General features: G+C 37.1%; 1 protein-coding gene across 1 annotated transcript in view; it reads right to left on the reverse strand.

Annotated features, from left to right (window-relative positions):
* Positions 1 to 339: 339 nt before the first annotated feature.
* Positions 340 to 19,127, reverse strand: part of CHSY1 (chondroitin sulfate synthase 1) — a 92,084-nt gene continuing 73,296 nt past the window's right edge. Inside the window, exon 3 of the mRNA XM_043986189.1 lies at positions 340 to 7,076. Coding sequence (XP_043842124.1) covers positions 5,484 to 7,076 — 1,593 coding nt within the window. The 3' untranslated portion in view covers positions 340 to 5,483. The remainder of the gene's footprint in view (positions 7,077 to 19,127) is intronic.

Here is a 19,127-nt window from a genome sequence, read left to right on the forward strand (position 1 = left end):
CAAGTTACAAAGAGCTGGCCATCTGCATTGGTGTAGGGAGTTTCTAAACAGATAAAACCACAGGTCTGGAACAAAAAGAAAGGCCAATATTAACACACCATTTTAAATGAGGAATAGTTAACTGTTAAAAATAAAAAAATATGGGAATTAAGTTAGGAAATGATGAACCTGACAATTGCAATAATTAACTTTCAATTTAATGTAATACTTTTAATACCAAATAACAGATGTTTATATTGTTTTATTGCATTAATTACATGCAAACCCCTAATTTGCTTTGAATGTGTACTTTCATTTATCATACAGATAATGAAAAATCCCACCCACCCTTACCCCCAACAAATATCAAACAATCCTTTCAAAAAATTGTCAAGCCATTAACAGAGTGGCCACACAGTGAAGCACTTTTCTACTGCTAGTCATGCAAAATGATTTAATTGATTTAATCTAATTTACTACATAGCAATGTGAGGTTACGTCAATAAAAAAATATTTCAGACTAAGTAGATTTTGTTTAAGCAACATTTTTAACTCCAGCAAAAAAGGAAGCTTTTTTCCTGTGGGCACCAAAAACTGAGGGAAGTAATGCAGGTAATTTCTTGGAGTAAAGAAAATACAATCTACTTTGTGTCATCACATAAAGCAACATTTTAGTATGACCCAGAATTTTAGCACATAACCTACTTCACCAATCTATGATGTCAGTTATCAGTTTGTAACAGTAATATAGTTTAACTCCCCAGGACTATATTTAATGAAGTTAAGAGGATGCATTAATTACATTTCCAGTTAGGCCAAAAAAAAAATGTAAAAGGGCATCTTGTTATTAGTTCTGAATCTGTGTAAACTCTCAATATCAAGACACCTAGCCACTAGCCATGAGCCTTGTGAAAAGGCAGTACCAGTAAGATTCAGGGCTTTGGTCCTCCAATGTCCCTTGTGGCTGGAATCCTTGTTTCATAAGGGATGGGATTCAAACTTCAGGGATAAGCTTGGGAACATCAGTTCAGTTCTCAAAAACATGCTTAGCAGAAATGGTTTTTCTGATGGGAAGGTGAAAGACTCTTAAAACCCATTTGCTTTACTGACACACATACACACACACATCTTATTCAAGGGAATGAAAAGGGGTTGGCTGCATAGAGGAAAAAGACCAACATCTCTGTATCATTTCATCAAGAATGCAGAATTAAAAGGGGGAAAATGATGTGCGTCACACATCATATATGTGAATGTATGAAGGGAAAAAAAAGGAAAGGGAGGTCAGAAAACTACCACAATAAAACTAGGGGTATAGAATTCAAGAAACATTTTACTTATGACAAAAAAATAGAAATATCCCTACTTCCTTATCTTCTATTCAGAAAGAGAGAAATTGCCATTTTTGTGCCTTACTGCCCTGTTTTGGCCATGTGCATTGGAAGGTTTGGTTGAGATGTGGTAAGAAAGCTGGGCAGGCAGAAGGCTTAAGATAGTCTTTGCTTACATATTTGAAAAAAAATTGTCAGTTTGGCTGATAAATGAGACATTTGATTAATCCAGGGAAAGAAAAGATTTATATTATTTCAATCTAAAACTTTTTCTTGGTTTTAAATTTTATACTGCCACAAGGCACATTTAGCAATTTTCTTCTTCTCTCCTTTTCCCATCTCTGGACTCCCTAACACCCATGACACCTTATAAGCCATCTACATAGATGTTTCCTAAGGCACAGGTCTGGAGAGAGGTATGTTTCATTCTCTTTTCTCCTGGACATTGTTTTTATCAGTTACCGTTCTCTAAAACACTAAGGTAAAGGGACATATTTTCCACAGGTCCACTGTCTGCTTTCATAGTTAGATGGGAGGATAACCAGACATTTTCAATGATATTCAGACATGTAAGATTTAGGGTGACTAAGTCTTGATTTGAGCTTACGTGTTGATCTTGGCCCTCTGCAAAAGAGAAAAGACTCACTTACTTGAAAAAAGATCACTTCCACAGGAAATAATAGACTACTAATGTCTGCCTAGAATTTACTGACTACAAAGTCAATGATTCCATCTTCTATTCTGCAAAAATGGCAGTAGTACACGGCCTACCACATATCCATAGTAACACAGGAACCTAACAGTTGGAAAGATCAGTTATCAAATCTGATCCTCTCATTTAACAGATCAGGAAACTGAAAAGAACAGAGGTAAAGGGACTGGCTTAAGGTCATAATCTCCTTACTCCCAATACAGTATTGGACATTGCAATTGGCCACCTGGGAAATTCATTCCATGCCCAATTCCAGACAGAATACCATGTAAACAACTTCAAAGAAATCACTGCTTAACCTTCTCTAAAAGGATTATTTAACAGGGATTGGTCAGGATACAAGGGGAAATGACAGAACACAGCTTGCTACCTGAAGCTCAGAAAAGCTTTCCTAGTTCATTTCTGTAATCCGTTCTGCAGAGTTGAAGATGACATGGAGCTCATTATAGTAGCTACTTGAGGAGTGGTTTAGGGCTAATGTAATAGGTAAGGGTCTCCTATGCTACCCTGTGGCACAGATGATGGTGAACTGTGGTCCAGATTTGAAAGAGAAAAACCACATTGCCTGAGATTCACCACTGTTATAGTTTTAAAAAGCCTCAGGTGCTGGTGAAAGGCCTCTGTAAGGATTTTTATCTATCTTTAGAGGCAGTGAAATTAGAAAGCACTAATTGTTGTATTTGTTGAGGATAACATCTGATAACAACAGCAATTCCCTAAATAGTACCTTAATGCCCTGAAATAATTTATGTTTTGGATCAGAAGTGTCAAACACACCACCACCCCTAGCTGCTGAACCAGATTAAAATGTAATCGGGAAATATTTAATAAAATAAATAAAAAGTCAATAGAATATAGGTAATGTTATTATATGGCTTTGTGAGCCAATATGTAGCCTGCAGAGGGATTAGTGGCCCTGTTTCAATTTGAGTTTGTTTTTTCTTTTTGTTGTTGTTGTTTTTTTTGTTAGGCAATTGGGGTTAAGTGACTTGCTCAGGGTCACATAGCTAGTAAGTGCTAAGTGTCTGAGGTCGGATTTGAACTCAGGTAGTCCTAAATCCAGGGCCGGTACTCTATCCACTGCACCATTTAGCTGCCCCTCAATTTGAGTTTGATACCACTCCAGGAGGAAATAATTTCTAGACATCACAGGGAACAAGACTCCAGTATATCTTCCCCAAATTAACCGAATCTGCAATCAATGTTAAAGTTCCACCTTTAGAACCATGTATGTGTGTAAGAGAAGTACACATTAACTGAGTTCATATGAGAATGATTTTATCTTGTAATTTTCACTTATGGAAGACTAAGTTTTTAGCAACCTCAGACACAAGTTATCAAAGTGAATGTGACTCAATCCTTACCTAGATTGGCAAACTTCAGTATCACAAATTATTAATCAATTTAAAAATATAACTACCCTGCCAAAAAACCTCTAATTTCCTTGAAGTTCTATAATTTATTATGAAGAAGAATGAAAGGGAAGAATTAAACTACTTTGTCAGAATGAATAACAATAAGTAGTTCTTTTTATTTGTTAAGGGCTTTTAAAATCTGTTCTTTCCCTTGGAAAGGCTAAAATTTGCCATAAAAAAGACTGTCAATTATATTGAATTATAGCAATTCCTATTGAAAGTACAATATCATTATCTTGGGACTTGACAGTAATTATGCTATAAATACCTATTCTGGGAGTTTAATACTCTACCACAAAAGTTTACTGAGCCCTGGCACCAAAGGTCTCACTGTGTATGTTATTTTATTATTGGATTATATATGCCAACAATATGTAATTTCTCCTACAGCTCTATCCTAAAACTCTCAAGAACACAGAGTTAACTAGATAGTATGGGGAGGAGACGAAGAAAGAATCCATTCCATGATAAAAGCATGGATAAGTACTTATAAATTAGTTTCACACAAAAAATACCTCTCAAAGAACCACTTAGTCATTGGTCAGTCTTTAAAATAAGTATGATATCCCTCCTCCTCCTCCTCTCCAAAGGTAATAACATTCTTCATTTAAACTAGGAAATAACGAGACTAAATGGTGCTAAAAAATAAAATAAAAAAATATCGTTCACTAGTTTGTTTTTCCATCTGAGCAACCGGCTATTTACACATAGGTAGGTAGGTTTCAAACGATGTATTAAAATGGCAATTCTATCACTGTCTGAACTCTAAATGAAAAAAATTTCCTTTCATTAAGGCACATTCAACCTGTAATTTTAAAACGAATTTAAGTTTTCTGATGCAATCATATACAGATCCATTTGACTTGTTTTCCTTTAGTGTGTGAGCACCAAAAAATGTCTAAAATCACTTAATTTGTAAAATGGAAAGACTACAAATTATAGGTGGGAGGAAAAAAAAACTTTTCAAAAAGAACTCTTTGGAGATCAGTTTACTGCAAAGAAGACATACACTAACAGTGATTTTTAAAAAATTCCTAATACACACAAATATTAATAACTAACAGGCATTCAAAAATAGGACAGGAATCTATGCCATGGTTATTAAATAAATTAAAAGGTATATCAGATACAGAAAAATAAAGCAGTTTTCAAAGAATGAAATAATCATCTTCAATATAACACAAATGGGATAAAGTGAATGCAGTTAGAAATACAGAACACTGTATATTTTTCCCCCAATGTCCTCATTAGGGAGGGAATTTTTTAAAAGTTTACTTATATACTTTAGATTTGCAACAATAATTCTGCTTTGCCAGACTAAATATTACATATTGCCTTTTAGCCTTAAACTAAAGGACCAGGAAAGGAGAAATACTAAATTCCCCTTGGAATATGGTTTAATTCCATTTAGGACTTAATGCCAAACAAACTGCTATGAATAACCATATAACATATTGTGCTTTTCCCACTTCCCCTTCCCCAAAAGTTACATGATCACAACAAAATTATAATTTGGGTGAAATAACCTTTGAAAGTAATTTTGAGGATAATGACACAACTACTGTCATACTTCCTTATTTTATAAACTCGAACATGTAATGGCTTTCTTAAAAAATAAAAATCTTTTTGAAAAAGAAAAAAAGGTAGAATCTGTGCAATGTTAACAGTCACAACAGAACATTTACCAAAGGTACAGTGTTTTGTTACAATAATACTTTGCATCAATGTTCATGTTCTCTACTATAGAACCATAGCAAAGAAGTCTGGAATGAAAAGGTTAAAAAAAAAAGGATTTTTTTTGTTCATCATAGTTCTATTTCAAGTCACAATTATGCAGGATTGCTACATAATGTTCAACAAGATGTGTTCAAAGGCAAATATTGATCACATTTTTGTTCAAAAAGCTCAGTCTCTAAGGAGTTCTTTGTAAGAAAATCACTTCTAAAATATATCCTTGTGTGGACTTCAAAAATGACCTATCATATTAAAATTTTTAAAAATAAATTAGATAATTAAAAAAAGAGTCTTATCCAGCAGAGCTGGACATCAGGCTGTCCTCACTGAGCCATTATTATTGCTGCTTTTCCCATAATTTGGGTCATTTTTTTCTAGCCATAATTCAGCCAACTGCTGTGTAGATCCATATGTGGATGCTTTAGACCCTAAGCACATTTTGTACTGTTTGGGATCAAGATTAGGATCACAAAAGACAGGATGGTGAACATGGACTACTCCAACTTCTTGGCTTCTAAAAGTCTTCAAACCAGCTTGAACCACTTTGTTGAAAAGGTCCACATCTTCAAGTCCCCAACCTTGAATAGAAACATCGAAGCCACCTACTTTAACAAGATCTCCCTTATAAATACAAGTAATGCCAAACCCATAGTTTCTCCAAAAGCCAGTTTTTTGAGTGAAGGCAAAATGGTTGTCACTGGGAACTGTCCCACTATAAACAATCTTTGGATCATACTGGCTGAAGATGATTGGGAAATATATTTGTTGGCCCAAAACCGTATTTGCTCGACATCGTTGTAGGAATTCTGAAGTAAACACCAGGTCAACATCACAGAAGAACAGCAAAGATTCATTATTAAACTGAGAAGATCCAACTTCAAGAGCCAGAGCTCTTGAGAATTCTCCAGAAACTGGCAAAATCTGCATATCAGCTTTAGGATATTTAACTCGATAATCTCTCATCAATTCTACTTGTTTTGCTTTGTCGGGGTTAGAGTCAGAATTGAAAAGTAGGACAACAAGCTTGACACTTTGATTTGGAATAAGACATGTCTTTTCAAAATTCCCCATAAATCTTACAAACATGTCAAATCGCCCAGACAAAGGAATCAAGATATTTATCTTTGTATCTTTGGGTTCTTTGTTTTCATTTTTTGATCCAGGAAGTTGAAAAGGAACAAACATCTTCAGGGAGTTTGAGAGAAAAGATAAGGATCCAGATTCCTGGTTAATTTTGTTGGCCAATTCTTTTGCATCCATTTCTTCATGCTCCATAAACTGGATCTTGCTGAAGGTCTGTTGCAAGTAGGCATGCCTTCTCACAGGAACAGTCATTTTTTTCCCTTTATGTTTTTTGTACAGGAGTAGAAGGTCGAGAATGTATTCAGCCCCATACATAGGATTGACTCTACGGTAACCATACTGTATTTCTTTGAAATCAATAATTCGCCCCCTGGTCTTAGCATTTGCATTGATCATTTCCATGACTTGCATAACAATGTCTTCCAAAGCTTCTCTCTGAGAAGAGTCCATTCCTCTCCTGGGGGGCTGACCATCAGCAGCTGAATACAAGTATTTTCCAGTAAGAAACTCCCATTCTAAAATCTCCTCACGCTGGCGTGGCTGAAATCTCATAAAAGATGGTGGAATCCCCAACTGGAGATCTTCTTTGTGAATCTCTGTGTTACTGTACTTGCTCATTAGAACAATTTCTCTGTGGAGTTGTATGGTTCGGTGACGCAGTTCAGCTATTTTGCGACTCAACATGTAGCTGTGAAGTCTATACTGGTAAGGAGGGTTTTTGTTGGGATGTAAAGTTATAGCGCGGTGGATTTTGCTGTTGTGCAGGTCTCGGATGTAACCCTTTTTGTTCTGTTCATAGTTCTCATAAAACAGCTGCTGCATCTGGTTTAAAAAAAAAGATAAAGTTATTATTTTACTATTATATAATTTTAAATTCTGCTCTACACTTCAGCAATTTTTGAGCTATATGTTAGCCCACCCTCAAGATCCTTAGGAATAAATCTTTCTTATTAAATCATAATACATAAAAGGCATTGGTTATAAACTTTGATGTAGGAGGCAAAAAAGGGGTTAACAGAAAAACCGAAGAGCTGAGCTCTAATTTAGATCTGAGCTCCAAGAGGGGTTATAACTTACAGACTCCAGCACTGAAAGGGATTAATGGATAACTTGGGCCTTCATTACAAGTCAAGGACTAGGCTCTTGTTAACCACATTAATCACCACCCATAACAAGAATATAAAGAGGCAGGTCATAGAGACCTTAACTATAACAAAGACATAGAGATAGCTTATAGAAATCTTAATTGATAAATATGTTGATGCCCAGAGACTGGGCCTGGGAATGAAACATTCTGACCATGGCAAATTGAAGTAACATGCACAGAAAAGGCCAAATTTGTCCCCAGATTCACCTTATGATGTGTAAACTCTAAAAACACACCTCCATGAATTATGCCCAAAGGGCGATAAAGCTGTGCATACCCTTTGACCCAGCAATACCACTTTTAGGTCTTTTTCTCAAAGAAATCATGGAAAGGGGAAAGGGACCCACATGTACAAAAATATAGCTGCTCTTTACGTGGTAGCAAGGAATTGGAAGTTGAGGGGGTGCCCATCAATTGGGGAATGGCTGGACAAGTTGTGGTATATGAATACAATGGAATACTATTGTGCTGTAAGAAATGATGAGCAGGAGGAGTTTAGAGAAACCTGGAGGGTCTTACGTGAGCTGATGATGAGTGAGATGAGCAGAACCAGAAGAACATTGTACACAGCATCATCAACATTGAGTGTTGATCTACTGTGATGAACTATATTCTTCTCACCAATGCAATGGTACAGAAGAGTTCCAGCGAACTCAAGATAGAAGAGGATCTCCAAATTCAAGGGGAAAAAAAAAAAAAGAACTGTGAAGTATAGATGTTGAATGAACCATACTATTTCTTTTGGTTTTGGTGCTGTTGTTTTTTCTTTCTATTTTGAGGTTTTTCATCATTGCTCTGATTTTTTCTCTTATAACAGGACTAATGCAGAAATAGGATTAATGTTATTATGTGTGTATATATATGTGTGTATAGATATATCTATATCTATAACCTATATCAGATTACCTGTTGTCTAGGGGAGGGGGGAGGGAGGGGAGAAAAATCTGAAATTGTAAAGCTTGTATAAACAAAAGTTGAGAACTATCTTTACATGTAACGGAAAAAATAAAATACCTTATATGTAAAATAAAAAAATTAAAAAAACAAAACAAAACACACCTCCATGGAAAAAGGTACCCACCTTGGGGGTTGGCCTAGGACCCCAGGAACTCCAAATTAGGATAAGCCCTCCCCTGTACCTCCCTAAGGTAGAGATTATTATAATGAGACTGATAATCAGTTTATCCATACTATAAATATAACTATCTTTTCTTTCCCTATTCTAGAGACACCTCCATGATGCTCTCCCTGTGGTCACTCACAGTATTGCAATAAAACTTGGGAAATTGAGTCACTGAGTCTCGTAATTCTTTTGGGACAACTCACAATCCATCTGATCAATTAATTTGCCATCCCACATCAACTTGATGAGTTGGAAGAGGATTATGGGAAATATTAATAGAAAGCTAAAGAAGAAAGAGCTGTAAATAATTATTTTTAACAATAGTCTGTATACTTGGTATACAAAGTTTGTGATTAATATAACATTATAGTTAACACTGGACTCTCCAGAAAGTTGCTCCTGAGATAAGATAAGGAGATGAGTGAGACATCATCCTTAAGTTCGCATTCTTAAGACAAATGTTCACCATTACTAGAGAGACTCAAGGATAATGCTTCTCAACTGAGGAAGTAAACAGTATGATGCTATTAGTCTTCTTTCTTTCCTTATCCCCCCTCCCTCAATTGTAGGGTTAGCAAAAATTTTGACTACACATCTTATAGTAACAAGCTCCCACTGCATGGAACTCTGGCAAAATCTCCAGGATGAGAGAGGGGAAAGTATCTAGTAATGCTTTGCAAAAAATTAAAGACCCTCACTTCCTCCCCCATATATTGCAACTACAGCCTCTTAGACCTCTTTCCTGCCAAAAAGAAACCCATACAGTGAAGCTGCAGCCTCTTTGAACTGGCAGGTAGCAACTTTTACCCCCTTTAGACTTTCATGCTATAAGGGTCATATTAAAGGACAAAGAACACGAGGCCAGAATCCTCATAAATCAATCTTACAAAATAGACTCTAGAAAACAAACTTGGAGCCAATATACCTTCAAAGAATAAAGTCTAAATAGTTACGCTTTATTGCTCAGTACAGCTGAATAACTAAATAAAATAAGTATTTAAAGTTTTTAGGAAAAAATTAATCATTTAAAAAAGATTTTAAAATATAAAGAATATTGTCTCAAATTAAATTGCTAATTTACATAGGCAGATATAACTGATGTTGAAAGTTTAAAATAGGTGTTCACTTGCAAAGCAAACAGCAAAAGAAGTGATCAGGAAACCTGATTACAAGTATTCTTATTATACTATGATTTTTATACCCCTGTGTTCCCTTGCCTCACGAGTATTTCTGAGATCCACACATATGTCAAGTATTCTAATTACAATGCCCATATCTGAAATCTATTATTCTGGAGAACAATTTAGTATAAAAAATTGCCTCCATTTTCATGGAGCTTATAGCAGAGGCTGAAATTTTAATTATGAATGCTGAATTATTTCAAAAGAAACTAGAGATAAAATTTTAGATCTAATTGCTGTTGTCTCTTAATGCTATAATTTTACCAATTCTTTAGAACTCTGGCAGCTTGATGGGATACCAGCCAAATGAAATTTAGTTCAAGTTAATTATATTAGGCAAAGAATAAAACACCTATAATTTGGCATATACCTGCTCAAAAGTCAAATTATTAGTTCGATAATGAGTACTTAAGGTATTCAGTCTTCAATCAAGTACTGAATACTATCTCCTAATCAAACACTACTCTAGTTACCTCTCCATTAACCACAGTAATAGAAAAACAAAACTCACAAGTTTGAGCCAGAAATTTGTAGGAGTTTTTCTCTTTGCCAAAAGTAGTATGTGAGGCCCAAAGTCAAATAATGAAAAAAAGCAGCCAAGACCTGAGAAGAGCTGGGTGTAGAGTTAGAAAATTCAGTCTGCTTTTTTCCCCGGAATATTTTATAACACTCATTCTGTACCAATTAAATTTCGGGGGTGAAGGGGAAGAGGGATGCAGTTTTATACAAGAGAGTGGTTTCCTTTAATTACTGCTATTTCTGAAACAGAGGAAACACTTAAATGAAATATTGGTTTAATTCAGGTTCACACTGATTTATTAGTTGTTTAAAAGTAGTTTTATTCAGGATTTAACAAATTAATATGCCTAACAATGAATGACTCTAGTGGAATTTTAGGTACTGTATCATATGGTTATGGAACTATTTGCAAAGTACATGAGGGGAAATCATCAAATCAGACTATGATTACTTTGTACTACTATTGTAGCTGGGATGTTTGACTAGATATGTTTTGGATTCAATGGCCTCTAAAGGTCCTTCTCTAAGGGGCTGATATTCTGAGATTCCAGGTTCTGGGTCATGTTCTGGCACTGGAAGAGCTAATTTGGGAAATTTTCTACCTCATCAGTCTCTTTCTCATTTCTCCTTTAAATGTACAGTTGAATGACAAAGAATATCAGGCTTGAACAAGAGAAGAAGTAACATGGTAACAGAGAAAGCAGAGATCTCATGAGGCCACAGAAAGGGAAGATGACAGTCCACATCTCTATACTGCCTTAATGAAAGTTTTACAAAGTGATTGCCTTGTAAGATCCCTCTGAGGGAGGTAGTACAATGACCATTATCACTATTTACATGTGCAGAAACTTAAGAGTTTATCAATAAATCACTTGTCCAGGGTCACACAGTAACTTGTGGAACTAATATTATAAAACAAGTCTTCTATTTCTAAGACTAACCAGTGAAAAAGGGAATCAAGAGGAAACCCTGATCTTTTGGTATAATAGGGTAAGAAGGCAGCTGCAAAACCAAGTAAACAGGTTGTAGAAGACTGGTCCTAACACAAAGGTTAAGAGAATTGGGACCTAGTCCCAGCCCTCTAATATCAGAAGCTCATATTTATGCTATATTGTTCTCAAAACACTCATTCACTCTTCTCTCACGTCTGCTATTGACTCTGGATTTTCTTCCAAGCTCCTGTAGCCTTCTTACCCTAGAAGATCCCTTCATCCTTGAAGCTTCTGTCGGGAAGCTCCATTCCTACGAAATTTCTAGGTCAGTCACGCTCACTCCTTTATTGTTCTCCAATCTCCACTCCTACCTCTCCAGGCTTTTCCATCCTGCCGCTACATGAGTACCTTTTCCATCCCCATCTCCACTTTTAGCTCCCTTTTTATGTATGTTTTCTTATTAGAATTGTAAGCTCCTTGAGAACAGATATTGTTTTTCTTTTTGCTTGAATTTGTAATCCCAATACTTAAGCTTGTGTCTGGAATATTTTATATTTATAAAAAACTGTTGATTTCACTTGAACAGCCCTGGTATTCGGGTGTTTACTCTTATTTTACACATGAAGGAAATGAGTTATCTGGCTTCTTGTGATCACAAAACCAGTTAATGACAGAACAAGGAACTGAAACTAGTCTCTCTCTTTTCTTGGGGGGGGGGGGGGCAGGGCAATGAGGGTTAAGTGACTTGCCCAGAGTCACACAGCTAGTAAGTGTCAAGTGTTTGAGGCTGGATTTGAACTCAGGTCCTCCTGAATCCAAGGCCAGTGCTTGATCCACTGCGCCACCTAGCTGCCCCTGAAACTAGTCTCAACTCCAAGTTCATTATTGTTTCCACTATACCATGCTGCTTTTATATTATTCAGATAATTGGGTTTTCACTATAGCAATGCAAAAATATTTATAAGTCAGCATGACTAGTAGAAACAAAACTGGGCTGGAAATCAGTATTTTATTCTTGGCACTATGTAATTATCTCTAAAGTTTTTAGTTGTGAAGAAAGTACTTCAAAGATTATAAAGTGTTATATAAATATAAGCTATCATTATAAAACAGGTATTTACCTATTTTTCTACCTCACAAAGTTCTCTGAAGGATAAAATGACAATATGAAGGCATCTTGAAAAAAACTCAGTATTATACAAATGTAAAGTGATGATTTTTTTGGGGGGTGGGACAATTGGGGTTAAGTGACTTGCCCAGGGTCACACAGCTAGTAAGTGTGTGTTAAGTGTCTGAGGCCGGATTTGAACTCAGGTACTCCTGACTCCAGGGCCAGTGCTCTATCCACTGCGCCACCTAGCTGCCCCCCCCTTTTTTTTTCATTCTGTCTCTTTTAAGACAATACATTATCCTAGGGCTTGCTGGATTGGATTGAGTATCATTCCAAATCTCACTGATAGCTAAAAGATTAAATTTGCCCCCTTGAATTAAGCTCTTATTTATCTCACTTGTTAACTTTACTCTGTATACATTTGTATCAGTAGATAGTTTGAGGTCATGAGTTTCATTGCTGGCTTCTTTCTTGGTCTCTTGTTATAGCTGTTCCTCTCTATCTGTTAATTTAGCTTGGTAACTATATGCAGGTTGTTTTCTCCCTTTTCCCCTTTCCTTTCAGTTTATATCCTTCTTAATCAGAGCTGCAAGCCTCTAGACAATTTACAGATCCTTCAAAGTATATGTTCAATCCTTGGCCATTCTACCTTTTAAGTTGTGTTTGAGAAATCCAAATCCGATTCTCATCATTTTCTTTATCAGCTGTTCACTTGCCAGCATTACTTTTCCCTTCCCAAAATCTGATCTACAAATCAGCATCCATGAAAAAACACCATCAATGACTCTGGTGTCTTGCCTAAGATTTCATACATCCTAGGCAAGGATTTCTAGGTTCTTCCCGAAGGTCTTCTGCATCAATCAACAATCACTAAGTATTTATTAAGTGCCTACATACCAGGCACTTTGCTAGGTGCTGGAGAATGAAATAATTCTTACTTGCAGCAAGCTTACTTTCTTTTTTTGTTTGTTTTTGTGGGGCAATGGGGGTTAAGTGACTTGCCCAGGGTCACACAGCTAGTGTCAAGTGTCTGAGGCCGGATTTGAACTCAGGTACTCCTGAATCCAGGGCCAGTGCTTCATCCACTGCGCCACCCAGCCGCCCCCCAAGCTTACTTTCTAATGGGTGAAACAAGCACATATAATATAAAGTTAATAAATGCAAATACATAGTTAAATACAAGGTGGTTTGGGGAGGATACTAGCATTTAGAGGGATCAGTTAAGAAGATAGTGTTTTTGAACTCCCTTTTTGAAAGAAGAAATATATTCTTTGAGGCAGAGGTAAGGAAGGAGTGTAATCCAGTTATGGAGGATGAACAATGCAAAAGCACAGAGATGGGAGGTATCTCATATGAGGGACAGAGAGAAGGCCAATTTAACTGGACTAGAGAAAGTTGGAAGGGGAACAGCATCTAATAAGAATAGAAAGAGGCTAAGAATAGGTTATAGGGCTTTAAATGCTATACAAGAGTTTTAATTTTATCCTGGAGGCACAAGGAAAGCAGTGGAATTGGCTAGCTAAGGGAATCATATAGTCAGATCTATTTTTAAGGAAAATTATTTTGGCAGCAGTGTATAGGATAGACTAGGAGGGTAGGGGAGAGACTAGGCAGGGAAATAAATTAAGAAGCAGTAAAAATAATCTTGGTAAAAGATAATGAAGATGGTAGGTTTCTCAATAGACAGAAAACGTTAGATACAAGAAATGTTGTGAAGGTAGAGATGACATATTTGTCAAGTGACTGGATGTATATATATACACACATTTATGTATGTATGGCCAGAAAGAGTTAGGAGAGCAGGATAATGCTGAAGTTATGAACCTGGGAGACTGGAAGGATGGTGGTGACTTCATTAGAAATAAGGAAATCTGGAAGAGAGGAGAGTTTGGAAGGAAAAAATGAGTTCACCAGACATCTTGAGTTTAATAAGTCTGTGGAAATGTTTGAAATGTCCAATAGACAACTAGTGATGAAGGACTAGAGATCAGGGGAAGATACTAGTGCTGAATATGTAGCTGTTTGTATCATCTGCATAAAGGTGATAGTTAAGCCATGAAGACAGATGAAGTACCCAGAGTGTAGAGCAAGTGTTCTTAACCTGGGGTTTGTGAACTTATTTTTAAAATTTTTTGTGTGAGGCAATTGGGGTTAAGTGACTTGCCCAGGGTCACACAGCTAGTAAGTGTCAAGTGTCTGAGGCCGGATTTGAACTCAGATCCTCCTGAATCCAGGGCCGGTGCTTTACCTAGCTGCCCCAGTTTGTGAACTTATTAAAAAAATTTTTTTTGGTAACTGTAGTACTTTAATATAAGTGGTTTCCTTTATAATCTTTTGTAATTCCATATTCTTTATGCAGTTAGGTAGTGCAATGGATAGAGTTCTGGGCCTAAAGTTAGGAAGACTCATCTTTCTGAGTTCATATTTTGCCTCAAACACTTACAAGCTGTATCACCCTGGACTAGTTACTTAATCCTGTTTGCCTCAGTTTCCTCATCTGTAAAATGAGCTGTTGAAGGAAATGGCAAACCACTCCAGTATCTTTGCCAAGAAAACCACAAATGGAGTCATGAAGAGTCAGACACTGCTAAAACAAGTGAATGACAACAATCCTTTGTGCATTTAAAAACATTCTGAGAAGGGGTGCATCCATAGGCTTCATCAGACTGCAAGATGTCCATGACACAAAAAGTTACAACACCTGCTGCAGAAGGAGAAGAGGGCCTAGAACCTTATCTTGGAGCATAGCCACAGCTAGGGGCGGGGGAAGATGAAAGATAGATGCTGAGCCAGGAAGGGGAACCAAGAAAACAGTGTCACAAAGACTTAAAGAGAAAGTGTCCAGGAAGAGAAGGGGATCAACAGTTTCAAATGTAACAGACAGGCCAAGGAGGATGAGGACTGAGAAAAGGTAAATCCAAGCTGGCAATTAAGAGAACGGTTGGTAACTTTGGGGGAGCCGTTTCAATAGAGATTAGTGTCCTCACACAAAGGATAAGAAATAGGTAGTAAGTGGGCATTAGCATTCATGTGCCTCATGCACATCTTCTCAAGCAGTGTTAAAATGACAAAAAAATCAAAATAACCATTTGTTACCAAAGTTAACAAATAATAATAATGAACTTGCTGCCACTACTCACTGGAAGCTGCTCTCTCCAAGGTTATTGACAATCTCTTAACTGCTAAATCCAGCTGCTGCTTCTCAGTATTCATCCTTCTTGACTTCTCGGTATCATTAGACACTTTTGGCCTGTCTCTTCTCCCTTACTTTTTTATTTTTGACACTGCTTTCCCTGCTCCTTGTTCTATTTGTTTTACTGTTCCTTTTCAGTCTTCTGTCAGATCATCATCCATGTTCTGCCCCTCAGTTGTGGATTGTCTCTCAAGGCTCTGACCTGGGTCCTCTTTTCTTTTTCTACATCCCCTCTCTTCATGAGCTCATCAGCTTCCAGGGGTTCAATGATTAATCATCATTTCTAAAAAGTGAATTCCAAGACTATGTATCCATCCCTGATTTTTCTTCTAAGATATCTCCAAACCTACATCACCAATTGTTGTGTGGCATCCCCCAACAGAATGTCCTTTAGGCATCTCACACAAAAGAGACTGCTCCTTAATCTCCTCAAATCACTCTTCCTTCAAAAAAGAATTCCTATGGATAGAGCACGGGCCCTGGAGTCAGGAGTACCTGAGTTCAAATCTGGCCTCAGACATTTAACACTTACTAGCTGTGTGACCCTGGGCAAGTCACTTAACCCCAATTGCCTCACTAAACAAACAAACAAAAACAACACTTACTATGTGCCAATCACTGCTAAACACTGGAGGAAACAAATCTAAAAGCAAAAAACCATCAAGGAGCTTACATGCTAATAGTTAGAAACAACACACATAGGGGAGTTGTGGCAAGAACTGGAGAAAGTCACGGGGATGGTGAGTAGGGGGAGGAGAGTGACATAACCCATGCAGCAACAAGGGCAGAGTTGATATAATCATGCTTTATAGTTCCAGAGCTGGAGGAGGGAAAAGCAGGGGGTTGGCGAAGGTATATGCTCAGTGGTGAAGCAGCTGGTGAGAAGGTTGTGGAGGAGGTGGCCTTTGAAGGTACTCCATCCTTCCAGTCACCCAGGTTCATAACCTCTGAATCATCCTTGACTCATCCCTCTCCTTCACCAATCCCTTTTCCTCTTATGTAATCAGACACCAAGTTTTATTGATTATACTTTGCAACAAATCTTGCATCTGTCATATTGTCTCTTTTCCCATAGCCACAATGCAAGACCAGACTTTCAATACAAGATCACTTGTCTCCTGGAATACTGTAATTAATTTCCTAACTGTTTCTTTCAGTCTCTCCCTTCTCCAAACCACCTTATACACAGCTACCAAATTAACATTTCTAAAATACAAACCTGACCACATCATCTAACTACTCAGGAATCTTTAGTGACTTCTTATTGCCTCCCTGTGTTCTGGGGATTATTTTCATATTTCTCCCCTTTATATACTGTACATTCTAGCCAAACTGGGCTATTTGCTGTTATTCAAATTCATTATTTCATCTCCCTCCTTTGTGCCTTTGCATGAGGTGCCCCTACCCTTACCTAGAATGCATTTTGTCTTTGCATTTTGTTCATAAAATTCCTAGTTTCCCTCAAGGCTCAGCATATATCCTCCTCTTCTATAGGGAACCTTTCCTGATCCTCCTAATCAATATAGGCATATTTCAATTTATTGCACTTCACAGATACTGTGGTTTTTGTTTTTTTTTTTACTAATTGAAGATTTGTGGTAACCCTGTGTCTAGCAAGCCTATGGGTGCCATTTTCCTAACAGCATGTACTGACACTGTGTTTCTGTGGCACATTTTGGTAATTCTCACAATATTTCATACTTTTCATTATTATTATATCTATTATGTTGATCCGCATATAATCAGTGATCTTTGATATTACTATTATAATTGGTTTACATGAATTGTGCCCATATAAGAAGGCAAACTTAATTGCATTAAGAAGTTAGTAACAGGGAGGGGTTTGGGGAGAAAGATTAGTTCAGTTTGGGACATATTAACATGAATACAGGACCTCTAGTTTGAGATGTCTAATAAGCAGTCAGAGAGGTAAGACAGAAGGCAGTTGGAGATGAAAGAGAGGTCAGGGCTGTGCATTTGAGAATCACTGGCATAGAGATGATAATTAAATCAAGTGAAACCGTATAGAGGGAGTAGTGAAGAGAGCCCAGGATAGAGCCCTATGGAACAGCCACAGTTAGTGGAAATGAAAATCCAGCAAAAGAGATTGAGGAGTGGTCATACAGACAGGATGAAAACCACTAGAGAGTAGTGTTCTGAAAACCTAGAGAGAATAGAATGTCAAGGAGAAGAGGGTGATCAACATCATCAAAGGCTGCAGAGATCAAGAGAGATGAGGACTGAGAAAGGACCCTTTATATTTGGTAATTATGAAATCATTAGTAACTTTGGAGATAGTAGTTTTGGCTGTATGGTGGGTGAGATCAGAAGCTAGACAGTAAGTAGACTTAAGAGAAAGAGAAGAAAGGAAGTGGAGGCACTTGTTGTCAACAGCTTTCTCAAGGATTTTAGCAACAAAAAGCAGGAGAAATACAGGATGATGATGAAGATAGAGGGAACAAGTAAGTGAGGAGTTTTTGAGGATGGGAGTGACATGGGAGTGTTTCTAAGTAGTAAGGAAACAGCCAGTATACAAAAAGGGATTGAAGATAGTGAGAAAGGGGCTGAAAGAGAGAGAAATCCTACCGAATAAGATGGGATGAAAGATGATGACTTGTGCATGTGGAGTAGCTTTAGGTAAACTTAATATTTGAAAAATTAAGTAATTGCATGAAAATAACTAAATACTTACTCCAATTATAAAATACACCCTTGGAATCCTACCAAACTTCCATGGATAAATTTCATATAATATTCATTTATTTGGAAAGTGCTTAACAGTGCATAGGTTGGTGCATAGTGAATACTTAAAAATCCTTCCTCTTCCCTTCCTTCCCCTCTTTCCCTCCCTCTCTTCCTTCCTTTTGTCCTGTTACTGAGTTCTTACTACTTGAAGTTACACTATTATGTGTTAGATAATTGCCCTCAAGGAATTTATACTGAATGCAGCTGACTGCAGCTCTAGCTAAAGGAGTTTAGCCTTTTTTATTCATTTTACTTCCTTACTATACTAGCTAAGACAAATTGGAGTAATTTTTGTTTCTATTACTGATCTGACAGAGAGGGAGAAAACCCTACCATCCTAAAAGTTGCCACAGGCTTAGAATAATAGTGATAGCATTTATGTGTTGCTTTAAGGTTTGCAAAGCTCTAAAGCAGGCCTACATCTTTTTGGTACTCTTTTTGTACCCCTTTTGGTAGTCTGATGAAACCTATGGACCCCTTTCTCAGAATGTTTTTCTGTCTACATTCATAATTAAAGGAAATGCTAAGTTTCATCCAGAGGTAAATGAAAATAAAGATGCAATTTCTTTTCTGATCTAATTTCAGACTCCTTGAAGTCTATCCATGGAGGGGTCCATGGGCTCTATGTTAAAAATACCTTCTCTAAAGACTTTTTTGCCTGATAAATTTTTATGAAAACCTGGGTATATAGGTATATAAAACAGGTATACATAACCTTTTACTGTTGCCAAATTTCAGTTACACAACCCCACATGGGGTCGCAACCCACAGTTTAAGAAGCTAGGCTAGGGCAGCTAGGTGGCACAGTAGATAAAGCACCAGACCAGGATTCATGAGGCCCCGAGTTCAAATCTGGCCTCAGACACTTGTCAGTTACTAGCTGTGTGACCCTGGGCAAGTAATTTAACCCTCACTGCCCTGC

The sequence above is a fragment of the Dromiciops gliroides genome, chromosome 2 (genome assembly GCF_019393635.1).
Source record: "Dromiciops gliroides isolate mDroGli1 chromosome 2, mDroGli1.pri, whole genome shotgun sequence".
In the NCBI taxonomy this organism is placed as follows: domain Eukaryota; kingdom Metazoa; phylum Chordata; class Mammalia; order Microbiotheria; family Microbiotheriidae; genus Dromiciops; species Dromiciops gliroides.